Genomic DNA, 17,952 nt, shown 5'->3' on the forward strand with positions numbered 1-17,952 from the left:
ACGTGAGACTAAGGCACTGCACATAAAGGTAACATCTTCTGGACCAACATGGTGTTTAGTGTACTTCTTCTAGAATGACAGAACAAGTCTGCAGCAGTGGACAAGCATCATGGTCTTGAGATGTGTTGGCAACATCCTAAGAGTATTTTTGTCAAGATTGCAAATATTGTTATTCACCTTTAATTATACATCTGATTTCCTCCTTGCAAATGTTTGTTTAAAAGCCCCCAGTGTACAATATATTTCATTGGAACTGGCTTATAGAGCAAAGAATTTCTGCATTTTTCATTCTGAAGAAATTTGAGTGTGGAATCCATTAACAAAGCATCTTTGATCTGGAACTATTTGTGTTAATCTAGAGCAAGTCGCCTTTCCACTTGGAGCACAAATGAATACTTGCACAAGGGTCTCAGTTGTGACAGAATGAGGCCATCCATAAATAACATTTCATTCCTGATTAATGTTTTATTGGCCTTTTGTTGCAGATCAAACTGAAGTTACAATTGATGGACTGCAACCTACAATTGAGTATGTAGTTAGTGTCTACGCCCAAGGTCAAAATGGAGAAAGCCAGCCTCTGGTTGAGACAGCTGTTACAAGTATGTATTTTGCATTTTCTGAGTTTTACAGCAGGAACACAGTGTCTCTGAATGCTTGAATTCACTGGACATATCTACTTTCAGAAATCAGTGCAAAACACAGAAAACAGCATCATTCCCACTGATACAACCTAGAGAGGCTGCTAAAACTCAGTTGCTCACCCCAGCCTCAGAAGATGTGCTTTGAGTATGGCTAAAAATGGTCAATGCAAAAAATGAAAAACCTTGACTCTTAATTGCTTTTAAATGTGTGCGAAATATTGTACTTCCTATGGTAAGATAGTAAAGGTGACAGCTGGAGATTACAAACTCATTTTACATACTATCTGACAAAGATACTAATGCTGAGGTTGCTTATTTCTTTTCTTTATTCCTGTCAGCAGCCTGTGGGGAGGTAAATAAGCAATAGCAGTGAAATTAATTTAAGTCACTTGAAAGCATAAATTCAAAGTTTTAAATCTGCATATCAAATTTTGATGAAAAACAAAGTGAAGGAGGAGACTAGCTCTCTCTCTGCGTGGAGCACAATCCAGCATTTTCAACCCTGAAGTAAATCTGCACACTAGCAATGCACATTGAGGCACAAATACTTCCTGGTGAATTCATCAGCTGGTGAGTTTTACTGCTCGCCATGTGCTCTGTGCCCTGACAAATCAGGGCAGACTTGCCCACAGTAATACAGTCAGGGCATGATCTTTCCCTGTCCAAGCGCTCCGGCTGTGTGGGATCAACAGAGCTCTATTTGTCGTCCCCCCCCCCCTCAATGTATTCACAGGAGAATGGGAAGTCTATGTGCACCTTCCATATCCCCATCCAGCCTTCCTTCCTTTGCCTGTACATATTGAACAAGCAGAATAGGGGGAGGGTTGGATAATAATATATGAAGAGCACGGCTAGATCACACCAAAGGTCCATCTTGTCCAGCATGTGCACAGGTGGCCAGCCAGATGCATCTGGGAGGCTCATAAGGAAGACATGGGCAGTGTGAGCAGATCTTCTGTTTCCTGCTTAGGGAAGGAGAGGAGAGCAGGGCTCCACTGAACAGCAGGGGCTCCTCCATGCACAGGTGCTGTGCCCATGAAGGGAGAAATTAACCCAGCTAAGAAAAGAACTCTGGAATTGAAAGAGAAACAAGACAGCATTCTGAAACCCCAGACTTGTGCAATAGAAGTCACCTTTTCTATCTGGAAAGCATAGGAAATGCACAACTCTAACATCACTTTGCTATCAATGGTGGCAGAATATGCAATCATTTGAATCTTCTTTTTAAATGAAAAGACTGCTCCTTGGCTCACGGAAACTGGCTGAGTGCTCAGTTCTGTGCATACTTACTCAGCAGCAAGGTAAATTGTGTCCAATAGGACTTCCTCCCAAGTAAGTATGCATAGAATTGCAGTGCTAGTTTTACCGACATCTTGAAAAGCGATCCATGCTGCTCTCTGTTGCCTAAGAGCTGCTTCCGATGTTACTGTTTAGGTACATGGAAGCACTCCCAGAAGTCACTTCTGTGTTTGCAAACATCCTGAGGAAATGGAAGAAAATATATGAACTCCAGGACTTCTGAAGCAGTTCATGTCTATCCTGGAGCTGATACTAAGCCTTCCAACAGGCTGTTTTCAGTCATGGAAACAGAATCACTAATATGCTGAAATTGTTATATCAAAAGTAACATCCTGGTCTGCCAAATACTATCTTTAATTTAAAGATAGGGCTTCGTATGCATATTATCTATGCTTATGGCAATAATTTGCAATAATGGTGTGTGTTTTTTGACAAATTGATATGTGGATGTTAATTTGTTGAAATAGCTACCTTGAGGCCTTTCTGCAGTCACTTACAGCAGTACAAGACAATGATCAGCTTGATTCTCTGATCTGGCTGGTGTAGAGCGCTTTTGGGAAACACAGTTCCTCCATCAAAGAGGTTCTGGGCTAGCAAAAATAGTTGCAGGTCTGTGGGAATAGTATTTGAGGAGGGTCTTTAGCCAAGGCTATTTTCTGAATTGAGCTTGCCAGATTCCAGGCAGATTGCTTCTGCCTGTCCGGTTTTCTGGGTTGCAGCAAAAGCATCAATGCAATGGTCAGATCAGCTGAAACCATCAGAGGTGTGCTGCTGTGACTACCAGCCATTCGATTCCCAAAAAGCTTGTGCTTTATGCTGATTGCTGTTTGCAATAGCATAACATCCAGCTGAAAAACATGGTACAAGTCTTAACTGCTACACCTCCATTGTGCTGCTGTAAATGGCTCTGCAGGCTGCAAAATAAAATAAATAAATAGTTTCTATTTCGCGATGTGGAGAAATAGAAGATTGCTTTGCATGCCTATAACAAAGTGCTTTGTGCTACCCAAACCTGCTTCCCCACCCTTCCCCTCCACTTAATCTTTCATCATTAATTTGCCTAACAGACATTGATCGCCCTAAAGGACTGACATTCACTGAGGTGGATGTCGATTCCATCAAAATTGCTTGGGAAAGCCCACAGGGGCAAGTCACCAGGTACAGGGTGACCTACTCAACCCCTGAGGATGGAATCCATGAGCTATTCCCTGCTCCAGATGGCGAAGACGACACTGCAGAGTTGCATGGCCTCAGGCCTGGTTCTGAGTACACTGTCCGCATCGTTGCCTTGCACAATGGCTTGGAGAGCCTACCTCTGATTGGGACCCAGTCCACAGGTACACACATAGCAATGCCACCCGGTGGCCAGGGCAGCTGCTGCCTTCGTTGCCTGGCTGGCCAGAATAGTTTCCAAGTGCTGCTGGTTTCTCATCTATGAGACCCCCAGTTCGGGGGAATGCCTTTGGTGTGGGGACATAGAGACATGGGTTTCTTTTGCATGGAAGATGAAGGATATCAGAAGCAACACACACACACACACACACACACACACACACACACACACATATATTGACTTTGGAATCAAGGGACGTGTAGCCTTTTCCTCCCTTAAAAAGATTACCTTTGATAAAAGAAAAGGTGATTAGTTTTCACTTTTTAAAAAAGCCTTGGGCAAGGGTTCTGAAGGTCCCCTATGACACTTCTATTTGCCCTTCTCCTTCTTCCTTTCTCACCAGTTTGATCACCATTGCAGCCTATGCCCACAGTCCTTCCTTGCACATCCTTTTAATTTCACTAGTACTCGCACACAACATTTGAGCACAGAATTTGACTGATTTTGGGCATCATCCTTTGTCAGCCTAGTCAATAAATGTCTCTGCAGCGTGTTACCATCATATAATCTTGATTATTGTTGATTCTATAAAATCATCATGATATTTCCAAAATCACATAATTGACCCTGTTTTGGGGCAGGCACAGCAGAGTGCTGCCTGGTTATACCTATAACCACTCTTTAAAATTCTAAATCTGTATCCGGGGACATTAGAAAACAGCACCAATCACCTCCACACCTCTGTGTGTGTGTGTGTGTGTGTGTGTGTGTGTGTGTGTGTATTACTCAGTTAAATTGTGGCAGCATTGTTTAAAGATGACTTTGTAGCTTAGTTGGTCCCTGTTTTTCCAGCAACTATCTTCCATTACTGATGATCCATGTATAAAAATATTTCAATACATATTTGTCTTGTTCAAGGCACCTGAATTTTGAAACTTCCTTTCTATTAGATTTTTTAAAGATACCTGATCACATCATCAAAACTGCAGTCACCTGAAATGATACCGGTGACTTCACAGCAGGGCTAGCCATTTCTGTACTCATTACTACTCCCGAAGTAATCTAAAATTTTAATCCTAAATTTGACAGCAATCCCACCTCCTATGAACCTGAAGTTTATTCAGGTTGCTCCAACCAGCCTGACAGTCACCTGGACTGCACCTAATGTTCAGCTTACTGGATACCGCATCAGAGTGAATCCCAAGGATAAGAACGGGCCAATGAAAGAAATTAACCTCTCTCCAGATAGCACATCGGCTGTTGTCTCAGGACTCATGGTAATTCTTCTTTTATTTTTTTGAAAGGATTTTTTTATTTGTGTTTTTACATACAGTTCAAAAAGAATAAGTAAAGAATAAATGGAGAAAATGAAAACAAAACCACTACAAACCAAGGACACAACGCAAAACACCTAAGGACTTCCCTTCCTCTCCTTCTCTGGTATCTTTTCTTTTCTCTTTCTTCTGCATATTCTTAGTTACTAAAGTTCTACTCTTCGTACTAATTTTCTCCTACTTCCTCTTACACTGCTGAGTTTTCAAGTCCTGCTAATCTGTTCACTTGTTTACACTGATTTTTTAAAATACTCTACAAACATTTTCCAATCCTTTTTGTATTCTTGGGGACTTCTGTTATGTATTCCCAGAAGAAAAACTTCTGGTTTCTTGGGAAATGTTCTCTTAAGTATTTCCCCCCTTAATTCCCATAATTCCTGGATTATTTCACATGATCACCACTTGCGGTAAAATTCTTCTTTTTAAATGCATTTGGTTATAATTGTTTTGAAGCCACAACATTATTTGCGGCAGGAGTTCAACCTCTATTGAGCTTGACTACACATTCAGCCCTCTCTCATAACTACATTTGAATGAAGCAAATAATAAATACATTACAGCAAGCAGCATAGGCACTGAAACCACCTTCCATTCCTCCAAAAGGGGTTTCCATTGAAGACAGAGAGTTATGGGTATATCTCCTGACAGTCCCTGGGACTGCAGTCACTGTTGCCATGTGTAACTTTCATTCTATATATCTCATAAAAGATGCATAGGGACAGTGGGGTTTTGTTTTTTTGAAAGAAGGTGGTGCTTCTCACCATGAAGTTGTTACAGTAAGTGACATACTTTTAACATTTGTGGGTGGGTGAGTGCTAGTACTGCATACTCTTGAATTCCCCCAGAGAAAAGCTCTAACATGTGGAATATGCAATTCTCCAAAAGAGCAGATAAAAGCTAATTACCAAGGGATGCAAGTCACTGAAAAATCCTCGTTTCTTTGTGTCATCTGAATATTTGGCTCCATCTGATTTTCTGATTGCTCAGTAAGGCTCCCAACACTTCACAATGCATTGGATTAGAGAATATAAATGAAGAGCAGGCTTACTGAAGTGGCTTATGCGTCAGCTTTTTGTGACCTCCTGGAGGATGTAAATCTCTTAACAGTCCATGGTTTTGTTACATCTAGGTGGCAACCAAATACGAAGTCAGCATCTATGCTCTGAAGGACTCTCTGACCAGCAGACCTGCCCAGGGTGTAGTCACTACCCTAGAGAGTAAGTTACTCAACATTTCAAAATAGCGTCCCTGATCCCTGATACCATAGAGTCCCTGATTCAAAGGCAAAAACATTTGGAGCTTTTTCAGTTTCGAGAAAAGGCAAATAAGTGGGAAGGGGGAGGACATGATAGAGGTGTATAAAATTATGCATGGTGTGAAGAAAGAGGATAGATAAGTCCCCCCAATTGCCCAGTATTAGAACCCAGGACCATCAAATAAGGCTGAGTGTTGAAAAACTCAGGGGAGACCAAAGGAAGATCACACCACAAATAGCAAATTTTCTACCACAATCTGCTGTGAGGCCCACAAACCTAGATGTCTTTAAAAGAGGATTATTCATGGACTATCAACAGTTGCTAGTCATGATGGCTGTCGGACAGTCGGAGGCAGCAGGTTTCCAAATAGAAGTCATTGGGGAGCACCAATGGGGCTTTTGCCCTTGTTGTGTCCTGCTTCTTTCCTTTCCACAGACAGTTGGACTTGAGGTCATTGTTGGAATACAGGATGCTATTCTAGATTGGTCATATCCCTCTTCTCCTATTTTTTGGGAGTGCCTGGAAATGGGTTCCTAGAATCACTGGTTCTGATCCTGAATGAGAACTAGGCAGATTGGGTTTGGAGGTATAAATAAGTGGTAGTTCTAAAGCGGCCTTTTGGTGGAATTTGCCTCAATGCATGTTTGCGAGACGGCATGCACCCTTTACCTTTAAAGCACATTTGACACACTATCCCCCACTCCAAAGAATCCTGACTGTTGTAGTTTACCCCTCACACAATTACAGTTCCCAGCAACCCTTCACTACAGTGCCCAAAATTCTTTGAGAGAAGAAATATGTGTAGAGTGTGCTTTAAAGGTATAGTGTGTCTGCAGCCTTCAGTCTTCCAAGCAGCTGTGTATGACTGTGGTACTAGCAGACTGTTGTGCTAACGGACAGTTGCCTGACTTTTGGTGTTTGTGTGTGTGTGCAGATGTCAGCCCTCCCCGTAGGGCACGTGTCACAGATGTCACAGAGAGGACCATCACAGTCGTCTGGCGTACCAAGACTGAGGCAATCACTGGTTTCCATATTGATGCTGTCCCAGCAAATGGTCAAAATCCTGTTCAACGAACAATTGGCCCTGATGTTAAACCCTACACTATCACTGGTATGTGAACTTATTCACACCACCTCTGTGTCTGCCCATCGTCCTATCTGCGCCCAGGCTCTGAGTCTGAGTCTCCTTGGCTCTTCCTTTCCATACCTCCACTACTTTTCAGTATGATTTCAGAATGCAGCAGGGATGTCTGTGACAAAAACCCTGCTCACCTTCAATAGGAAGCAGCACAAAGGCCCTAATTCCCATCCCCGCCATTCATGGTGATGCCACCCTTAGGGCTTGTCAGCCAACTTCCTTGGAAGCCCTTGCTAACATGTTTTTATTGACTTGAGGTGCAATGCTGTTCAGAACAGTACTTTATATGAGCAAGGTTTATTTTATTTTTAATATTTCACTTTGAATCACAGGCTTGCAGCCCGGCACTGACTACAAGATTTACATCTACACCCTGAACGGCAATGCTCGCAGCTCCCCAGTAGTGATTGATGCTTCCACTGGTAATGGTAGTTTATAAAAACTCATATTAACTGAAATGGTGGTTTCCTTTCCTTTGATCATGTAAATCATCTGTGGCATGTTACAGCAATGATTCTCTTCCCGCCGCTTGGACTTTGGGGGAGAAGCAGAATGTTCTCAGACTTGTAGCTGAAACATATGGAAACTGTATTTCCCCCTTGAGGGATATGATGTCATATTAAAATACACGCACTCAATGGTTTTATTTGTTCCTCAGCCATTGACGCCCCCTCCAACCTCCGCTTCCTTACAACCACAAGCAACTCCCTGCTGCTCACTTGGCAGCCACCCCGGGCCAAGATCACAGGATACATCATCAAATATGAGCAGGCTGGGGGGCAGCCTAGGGAAGTGCTTCCACGTCCCCGCCCTGGCACTACGGAGGCCACTATTACAGGTATGACCTCTCCCCAAAGTAGTCAGCTGTTCAGCTGAGAGGTGGGGTAAGCCTGTTCCTTGCTTGACCATCCCTGGTGGGTTGGGGGTTTGGTAATGACAACTTTTGACCCTGCCTCAACAATCTTGCCCATTGTAACGAGTGCATTTTGTCCCAAAGACCTGAATAGGAGCAGTTGAGAACTAAGCCTACTCCTACATGCATAGCAACAGTCTGGGACCATATCCTGGCCATGCTAAAATATAGCAGGCCAATAGACCACTTTGGTTCAGTTGTTTCAGAATATGAACCTTATTAGCACTTCTATCCTTTAGAACCCTGCCTCTATCTATCTATTTAGAAACATGTATATCCCACTTTTCCACTGTGACTGCATTTACAAAATCTGAACTTAAACAGGACAACAGATGAACAGTATTAAATAACAGAGAGATGAAAGTAACAAAACAAGAAAAACAGAGAAACCATATTAAAATATAAGAAGTTAAACCAGCAAAACCTATCTGATAAATGCCTATCTGAACAATAACTAGATGGTAGTAAATGGGAGCAGTGTGTGTATAGAGTTCAAAACTAGAAACCTGTAAACACGTACCTGGTAGTAAGCTCCATGAAAAACAACGAGGCTTATTTTTGAGTAAGCATGCATAAGATTGCACTGCAACCTTGAATACTGTTTCCTTTTAAAAATGGGTTTATGCCAATCCTTTGTCAGGTCTGGAGCCAGGAACAGAATATGTCATCTATGTATTTGCTGTGAAGAATAATCAGAAGAGTGAACCATTGATTGGAAGGACAAAAACAGGTAAAACACCTTCAATCTTACTGAGCACGAAAGAGAAGCTAGATGCAGTTCTGTTTTGAATTTCAATTAATGCCCTTGCCACACAACTGGTGGCACATCACTGCTTAAAATTTCCTTTATATTTCTGGACACAAGTGGAGACACTCATCAATCTGTATATATATATATATTCAGATAAGTTGGTAATCCTGACCTGCAAAGTACTAATGCAGTTTAATAGATTTGGCTGCGGTTGACAAACCTCCTTTCACTTTTTGTCTTTCCTGTTTCCTACTTTTAAAATGGTTGATTTAATATTGCTTCTTACCTCTGAATTTGTTAGAAACTGAGGGTACACTCCAATCCAAATTAAACAAGTCTGCTCAAAATTAAGCTTCACAACATTCAATAGTATATGTGGTTGCATCCTCAGCATTTAATTTGATTGGTGAGAGGTAAGCACTTGCTTAACTCTCCTTAATTGTAAATCAGTGGAACCTACAAATGCTTGATTTGATCTGGATTGTAAATCATCTAGCTTTTTATAGATTCAAAAGGAGAAATCTATATTGATTAGTAGATATCAGTTGATGCATGCGGGTCTGAGTGACTTGTTCATAAGACACAAGAGTTGCTTTTTCTCAGAAGAAAGGGAGTCAAGAGCTTCAGTCATGGATGATTGACATAACTCTCAGTTAGTTTCAAACCAGATTCACCTTTGAAGTGTGTGGTAAGTAGTTGTAAAGTAGAGGGGAGTTCAGGTGTTATCATCCTAAGCTAAATGATTTTGGAAATAGGTGCAAGGAGTAATGTAGTATATAACATTTCTCCCCTTTAGCTGAAATTACATCAAAGGAACTGAATATAGTGGTCCAAGGGCCTAATTTGAGGGTACATGAGAGTCATGTACTGCCTTCCATGGTGGAAGAGTGGCAGGATAGAAATGTCCTGTCATTCATTCATTCATTCAGCAAAAGATAATTTGTGGCAAGAAGGTTCTTTTGCTTCATAGGGGATCATCTCAAAGGTACAAAAATTGTCATCACTTTGGCTCATCTTGAGTTCTGTGGGCACATGCTTTTGCCTTCTGGCTGAAGTGCTCTAAGTAGCCTCTGTAGAGAAACTGCATGATGACTTTGAGGACCCTTGAGAATGCTGCTAACATTTAATTGCTTGAATTAGGCAGTGTTTTATGGAGCAGCTGCTTAGTTTGTTTCATAATGAAAGCAGCGCTTGCTGAAGGGTGCTTGAGAACCTGGCTTTGACTGCTTCTAACCTCTCTTTGGCTAGATGAGCTTCCCCAGCTAGTAACGCTGCCACACTCTGGCCAAGGTGTGTCAGAGAACCTGGATGTGCCCAGCACTGTGGAGAACACGCCTTATCTCACCAACAACCCGCATGATAATGGAAATGGTATCCAACTTCCAGGGACTTCTGGTCAGCAGACTATATTGAGCAAGCCAGGCCAACAAGTCATTGTGGAAGTATATGGGTCTCGGACCCCTACAACTGCCACCACCCCAGTGGGGCGTAGGCCACATGTGCAGCCTGGAGACCTACCAGACGTGGATGAACATGCTTATTATCCCCACAACCTTCTGCCCAAGAATAATCACACGAGGCTCCAGGAAGCAGTTTCTCAGACAACCATTTCTTGGACGCCCTATTCAGAGACCACGGAATACATTATCTCTTGTCAACCTGTTGGTGCCGAAGAAGAGCCTGTAGAGGTAACTTGGTTTTGTTAATTTCTAAAATGTAGTGGTAATTCTGGAAAAGTGTTGTTGCCGTTCTGCTTGTTTAGATAACGCCCTCACCGGCACTTTACCAAGTTTCATAGGCAAACTGTCTTCAAGACCCCATTCTCAAGGAATTTGCAATCTAATAAAGACAATGATGAAAACAGGGATGGCATGCTAAAGGTAATGGTTAAATGTACCCACTGAAGTTACACGTACTTTAATCTCAGTTGGATATTATTACTACTACTATTTAAATTTCTATACCACCCTTCTACTGAAGATCACAGGGCGGTTTACAATATAAAAACACAAAAATACATGTCATAACAAACAAAAACAATACCCCCCCCCCAGTTTAAAAGGCAATAGGTGGTTTAATGGGAGGCCTGGGAGAAGTGGAATGTTTTTGCCTCAAAATAAGTAACCAAAGCACCAGGCAAGCTTCCCTGAGGAAAGCATTCCACAAATGGGGAGCCACGACAGAAAAGGCCCATTCCTGTTTTGCCACCCTCTGGACCTCTCTCTGAGGAGGCACACAAAGAAGGGCCTCAGATGATGATCACAGGGTCTAGGTTGGTTCATATGCGGAGAGGCAGTCCTTGAGGATGAAGGAGAAGGAAAGCAGAGAAATGGCATTAATACACATTTAGGGAGGTGCAGTAATGGAAAATAGGTCATTTAATGAGTCATTGCAGGCAGCTAATTAGTCTGCTAGGGTAATGGTAGAGCTATAGGGAACAGAGACTACAGAACAGATAGAAGAAATGAGAGCTAAGATACCGGAGAAATGTGTTGAATACTTCAAAAGTAACATGCTTTTGCTGCTACAGATGGGAATCCATGGTTGTGAAGAGGGTTTTTTCTTGGTCTAAGGCAGAAATGAGGAGCTTGTGATTCTCCAGAAGTTGCTGGATTATGACACTTGTCACAACTGACTACTTGCCATGCTGGCTGGAGCTGATAGAAGTTGGGAGTCCAGCAATATCTGATGGGGCCACTCAGGGTCCTCATCTCTGTCCTATTGGATAGGAAATGCCTTGTCCAAAACAGGGTGGGCTTATCACTCCTGCAAAAAACTGGGGCAAATGCTGGTGTGGGAAAGAGACTTGCTGTGAGCTACTCTTTCAACATTACTAGAGCTGCACAGGAAGAAGACTTTGTGGCAGCTCCTCACCATGAAGGTGACATCAAAAAGTGGCCAAGCAGTAAATTGGCTGCTCAAATCTCACCCTGTTCTTGACAACTTGAGTAGATCTAGGTAGCCACATCACTGCATTTGTAAAAGAAGGGGGAAAGGTGCTGGAATAAGGGAGACTTGTCTCATCTCTATTTGGGTAAAGAGAAGCCATATCCTCATTGGATTGGACCCCAGAACCCTGCTCTCTAGAGAATCGACTTGATATACAGCCATTTCAGAGCCAGTGTCTCATTCTTCAAGAAAGCAAAATTCAACATGTTTATACATCTTCTCAAATTGTAGCTCAGAGTTCCTGGCACATCGTCAAGTGCTACACTTACTGGTCTTACTAGAGGTGCCACCTACAACATCATAGTGGAGGCAATTAAAAATAGGAAAAGGCACAAAGTCCTTGAAGAGGTGGTCACAGTGGGCAATGTTGGTAAGTAGAAAGGAAGCACTTTGGGGGAAGGGCTCCACTCTTCTTTTGTGTAATAACCTTGGTTTAGGGTCGCTGATAACTATGGTGTCCTTGTTTGGTTGGATTCACACTTGTATCACACTAATCCTTCATGGAGTTCAGGATGGCATGCATAGGGGTCTCCGTGCCACATGCCAGTTTAACCTCCCAGGGAGGTTAGTTAGAGAGAAAGTGACCCTGGCCAGCTTCATGGCTGACCGGGGATTTGAACCCTGATCTCCCCACTACTGCACTCTAACCACTGCACCATTCTAGCTCTCAAACTCCTCTTTGATTTGTGTATCTTTCAGCATACATTTCTGCCTGTTCTTTTGCTTCCTCTGAGTTATATATTCAAATAATCTTAGTGGGAGAGGAAGCCTGTTTAAGCAATGAAATCCAGATCATTATCTGAACAAAGATAATTAAGGTAGATTTTGTGCTATTTATCGCTGCATGGAGACTTCATTCTTACTGGCACTCTTTTGAGTGTGTGTGTGTGGGGGGATTGTTTGCTAAGAAGTACTGCATGTTGTCATACTACTTTTCATTCTGTGTCCTTTCCAGTTCCTGGAACATCAAACCAACCAACAGATGACTCATGTTATGATACATTCACTGGCTCCTTCTACTCTGTTGGGGAGGAATGGGAAAGAATGTCTGAAACTGGATTTAAACTCTGGTGCCAATGTTTAGGCCTTGGCAGTGGACACTTCAGATGTGACTCTTCAAGTGAGTAGCTTCTTGAATTCATTTGGCTCCATTTCTAAAATTTGAGGCAATAAACCCCAAATACCTACACCTCGCCCCCCCTCAGAAGGGTGGTGAGGAATCCCCAGCACAGAACTATACTACAACGCCAACCAAGTGCACCACATAATCCCATGCATTCCAGAAGACGAAACAAAACAATGGGTACACCTGGAGAGAGACGTAATCGAAAATACCCCCACCGTGGCACACCCATTCCTCCCAAACATATCCCCACAACGCTAAACAGGTTCACACAGACAATGCTTTAAGCATGGAAGGAAGAAGCAGGTAAACTGTCCCCAACCCCAGCCCCACTAAACCCCCTGGCTCACCACTCACTATTCCACCACGCAGCACAAAACCTCCAGATAAAAACCTGGCAAGCCAAAGGCTTATACCGCCTAGCAGGCTTCTACAAAAACAACAAACCCACATTGACACAAGAAATACAAGGCAAACTAGGGGACACCCAAATGCCCTGGTTAACACACCACCATTTTCATTGTGCTGTGATGTTAGACAACCCAGAAAAGGGGATAGCACACATTTGCGTAGCTGGTTGTACAATGGACAGTATAAAAGAATATGTTCTACTGGGTCCAGCACATTCAAAAAACATCTGCAATGCCTATCGTTTCAGGAGATGTTTAAATATCTGCCCTTAACAAAAGCTGAGGAAAAAACTTTCAGTTGGCCCTGCGTTGGACTGGAATTATTAACTGTGAAATATAAGTGACCCTGCTATTTGTTGGATTTAAACCATAAAACATAATCCAGCTAGAGCTGTCATTAATTCTGATTTACACCAGTTTTTTCCCAATTAAAGTTCAGTATTTTGTTTGCTTCAGGACTTTACCAGCTGACTACCCTGATGCCAAACACTTACATTCTTACATTTCCCCCCCAGATAAAATAAGACACCTAATTGAACATTGCTTCTTCTGTGTGTGCTTCACATTTACAGATACTGACAGCCAAATCAACAACTAAATAAATCCTGTGTATCTGAAGAAGTGTGCTTGCACACGAAAGCTCATACCAAGAACTAACTTAGTTGGTCTTAAAGGTGCTACTGGAAGGATTTTTTTTATTTTGACTATGGCAGACCAACACGGCTACCTATCTGTAAATAAATCCTGATAACCTGAAGACAATTTGATAAAACCTAAACACTATGTCTTGATCATATTGCAAGTTATAGCCCTCATTCCCAGCCTTGTCATATGTATCCTAGCAGCATTAGAGCTTTCTAAAATAATCTTAAAAGCCAATTCACTTTCTAAATATGTTCATAATATGTTCCAGTGGTGAAGCACTGCTCAACCCTTAGCAAGATCAACTGCTTCTAGCTCACCCTGGGATAAGTGATGGTTTAAGCAGCCTCACGTAGCAATCACAGTAATGAGGAGACCAACAGCAGGTGGATGTGGCTGAAACACCCTAGAATTATTTTTTGGATAGGCGGGGACTGTTACCTGGGAACAATAACAGGAATTATTTTTTATGGATACTAAACATGTCAGGCCCCTTTTTACTTCCAAGCTGTGCCTAGCTGCCAGTTGAGTGGATAGGAGCTCTTTTTCGTTGAAATATTGTTCTTTGTAAAGAGCTCCTTCTACAAACCTGAGGCTTTTGTCTATGGGACCCTAAGCCCCAGAATACATCAAGTGACCAACACACTGTCAAACAGGGCTCAGTGTGGATTCAGCATCACTTTATTGACCTGTCGTTTCTTTGGTTCCTTCAGAGTGGTGTCATGACAACGCTGTGAACTATAAGATTGGTGAGAAGTGGGACCGGCAAGGAGAGAACGGACAGATGATGAGCTGCACCTGCCTTGGGAATGGAAAGGGAGAATTCAAATGCGAACCTCGTATGTATGGACATTACCTTTCTTGATGTATAAAACAACATTCCTGCTGCTCATGCTTGTCCCCAAAATAACCTAGAAGCGAAATCTAGGGTGCTATTCAACTGGGTTTCACTCAGAGTAGATCCATTGAAATTAGTGGGCCAAACTTATGGATCTACTCTGAGTTAAGCGTAGTTAAATGCCACCTCTGGTGATTTATTTTTCTGAATTCACCTCTAGTGATTTATTTTTCTGAATTAAAATGAAAAGTTGGGGTCCAATTCCTGTCCTCTGGGACAATTCTTCTTACAGGAGTGTTTAACTGGCAACGAGGGTGTTCGGCACAGGGTTGTTCATTCTTTATACCACAAAAGGCAAGAAAAATGTGTTCCTGCCATCAGGATAAAGTTTCTGCCCAGTTTAGGTGCTCCCTCTTACAGGAAAGCACTGGCAACTCATGGCCCTACTGCCAATGCTGGTGGCCATAAATCAACAGTACTCAACTAGGTTTTCTTCCCTCCTCCTCTTTTCCACAGGCTGGCAGGTAGGAGAAAACCTGAACAAAATCCTGCCAACCTGTTGATGAATACCACACTGGAGATAACCTCCTAAATTGTCTTAAGAATCTTCCTGGTATAGGTTGGCACTGTTAAGGTGGATTTAACCTGAGATGTTTTGCCCTCCAAGTGGCAAAGTACATGCCAGTTAAAAGAATTGCTTGTTCCTTGGCTTTTTTTGTAGATGAAGCAACTTGCTATGATGAGGGCAAAATGTACCATGTAGGAGAGCAGTGGCAGAAGGAATATCTTGGGGCCATCTGCTCCTGTACTTGCTATGGAGGACAGCAGGTAAGCATTCTAATACCAGTGCTGTGACTTATAACAGGCAGCATGGTGTGTGAGAGAGAGTGGGGGGGGGGAGGCAGGAGGGAATATGACATACTTGCAGAATCTGGACATATTTTGTGGCTAATGCCCACTCAGGTTCAGAGTTCATTACATTTTAAGTGACTCTACAGTAACAAGCACTACAAATGAAATTGTTAAAGGGGAGCCTAAAGCAGAAATAAACATGTGACATTATGCATTTTTGCCTGGTTTTACAGGCATGCGCAGTATATGAAGTCTGATTTACCAATACTAATGCCACTTTCAGAACAAGTACTTTTGCAGCATTGTGGATGAGCTGTTTAGAGCTGCCTAGGTGACGCAGTACTGTTCCTGTCTCCTAACATGGCTTTCATTCAGATAGCTTTTGTAGTTGTTGAAATATTATTTCCCAAATGATCAGTACATCTGTTCATGCAACTTATTTAAGTCTATACTGAAAACACTTTAAATGACTTTGACCTTAAAACACTGTTAGTTCCTCTGCCTACTAAGACTGTAATCATACACAGTGAGTTCCCATTCACTTAAAATCAGTGAAAATTTACCTGTATGAATGAACCTGTGATACCTAGTGAATCAACCTCTCATTTTGACTGGATCTTTTCCCTTAGGATACGAAGGGAAACAATTGTGTATGCCACTTTTCTTCAGGGACAAAATTGAAATTTGATATATATGGCATCTTCCATTCAGAATCTCATGCTAAAATGCAGTGTTTGTTTATTTAAAGGGCTGGCGTTGTGACAATTGTCGTCGGCCAGGGGCTGCGCTCTCACCTGAAGGTTCTCCTGGTCACACCTATTCACAGTACTCACAGAGACAGCAACAAACTTCAAATACTGTAAGTATAGAAGCCCCATTCATCTGACAGCAGTGGCTGTTCAGCACTGCTCACCGTTGTCACTAAGAATGCAAATTCCTGGTAGTCTTCCACTATAGACAGGCAACTTCTGTTAACATCATGGGTCTCCCAGCAGTTTCTAATCTAAGAGACTGATCAGATGCACAGCTTCAGAATCAAGTGCTTCTAGTTCAACACCAAAATATTTAGAATAAGTTAGTCATCTGCTTGGCCAGCCTAAAACAGTTCTAAACCACTTTCATGTGATGACTAATCAAACGTTCCTAGTCTGACTGCCACAGGGTTCCAGTTCCCACAATATCCTACGGTATGATATGGTATGGTATGAAACAAGACTGGAATGCAGTTTGTGTCAAGAGTGAGTGTGTTTATTGGACCATGTCCAGGTTAGCGGCAGAAGGAAGGGAAACCAATACAGCCATCACTTTGATGAATGCAATGGAACAGGAACATTTCCATTCCCTTCGGCAGAACTGCTGCCCATCCCTCCACCTCACAATTCATCTGTTAAGGGTTTGCATTGTGAAATGTCAACAGATGCAAGTATTTTGGCTGAGCAAGATACTTTCCACCTTCTAGACCTGTTGAGCTGATTTCCTTCCTCCTCCTTTCTTCCAGCAGAATGTTCACTGCCCCATTGAGTGCTTCTACCCTTTGCATCTACAAGCAGAGACGCCAAATCGACGAGGAGACTAACACCAGCCAAGGAAAGTCTTTCTTGCCAAGACCATCCACTCTAGAATGCTGCTAGAGGAAAGCAGGTCTGCTTCGGGTGGCCAGAGCGCCTTTCTCGGCTTTGCTCAACTCAACTCACAGCTTCTCCAAGGGAGGCCACTCTTGGAGTGTCTCAAGACTTCTTTTCACAAAGGATAGTTGTATACTGTCTTCTCTTTTGCTCAGTGTTTCAATACCATTCAGTATTTTCCCTGAAGACGACTCATACTAACTCATAATTTGCTCAGCAACCAGTAGCCATAAGGGATTAAGGGGAGGGGCTCTCCTGCCATAGGGAATGAATGAAAATCCAAAGTTCTGTGTTCATCTAATTGCGCAGCTACCAATAGGGACTGCAAACCCCATCACTGTGATATCTAAAAATATGCACAGTCCTAATCTTTCTAAATTATCCTAATTTCTTTCCCTAGCGGTATGTTTGTATCTCGTACTGTTATTTATCAACATTGTTCTTCCTTTCCCTGCTCCCTCCCCTCCCCCTCAGTGTTTTTTTAACAGGAAAATATATTAAAGACACTTAGTACACCATTGACAGAGGAATTTGGTATAATTATGATCAGTGATTATTTTTTATACTGTAAGTGCCAAAGCTTTAACTACTGTGGGAGACAACTCTTTTAATAAAAAGATTTACAATCCAGCTGTGTGTCTAGTTGTCTCTCTCTTCTTTGGATTGTGTAGCTCATCCCTGGATCTGGAACATGGAGCTCTTCTGCATCCCCCTTCTAGGCACTGAAATACAGCTGCTGTATAGCAGCACCGTTGGTGCAAGTGTGGATCTATCACAACAAAAAAATACATCTCCTTTATATTTTTTGAGCTTTTCATTTTTCAAAACATCACCAGCCATGTCTCCCC

At 42.4% G+C, this 17,952-nt stretch overlaps 1 protein-coding gene across 8 annotated transcripts in view; it reads left to right on the top strand.

Moving 5' to 3' along the window:
- The window catches only part of FN1 (fibronectin 1), a 72,600-nt gene extending 54,866 nt beyond the window's left edge, over positions 1 to 17,734 (top strand). For 2 of the 8 annotated variants that reach the window (XM_081015099.1, XM_081015102.1), the window contains 15 exons: positions 486 to 599; positions 3,008 to 3,277; positions 4,363 to 4,550; positions 5,737 to 5,824; positions 6,798 to 6,974; positions 7,334 to 7,423; positions 7,660 to 7,839; positions 8,555 to 8,644; positions 9,914 to 10,353; positions 11,846 to 11,984; positions 12,570 to 12,734; positions 14,503 to 14,628; positions 15,349 to 15,455; positions 16,228 to 16,338; positions 16,978 to 17,734. In XM_081015099.1, the coding sequence (XP_080871225.1) occupies positions 486 to 599; positions 3,008 to 3,277; positions 4,363 to 4,550; positions 5,737 to 5,824; positions 6,798 to 6,974; positions 7,334 to 7,423; positions 7,660 to 7,839; positions 8,555 to 8,644; positions 9,914 to 10,353; positions 11,846 to 11,984; positions 12,570 to 12,734; positions 14,503 to 14,628; positions 15,349 to 15,455; positions 16,228 to 16,338; positions 16,978 to 17,055 (2,363 nt within the window). In that variant the 3' untranslated portion in view covers positions 17,056 to 17,734. The remainder of the gene's footprint in view (positions 1 to 485; positions 600 to 3,007; positions 3,278 to 4,362; positions 4,551 to 5,736; positions 5,825 to 6,797; positions 6,975 to 7,333; positions 7,424 to 7,659; positions 7,840 to 8,554; positions 8,645 to 9,913; positions 10,354 to 11,845; positions 11,985 to 12,569; positions 12,735 to 14,502; positions 14,629 to 15,348; positions 15,456 to 16,227; positions 16,339 to 16,977) is intronic. The other 6 variants (XM_081015100.1, XM_081015105.1, XM_081015101.1 and 3 more) reach the window with 3 other exon arrangements.
- The last annotated feature ends 218 nt before the right edge of the window (positions 17,735 to 17,952 follow it).

Source organism: Podarcis pityusensis (genome assembly GCF_964106645.2).
Source record: "Podarcis pityusensis genome assembly, chromosome: 1".
NCBI lineage: Eukaryota > Metazoa > Chordata > Lepidosauria > Squamata > Lacertidae > Podarcis > Podarcis pityusensis.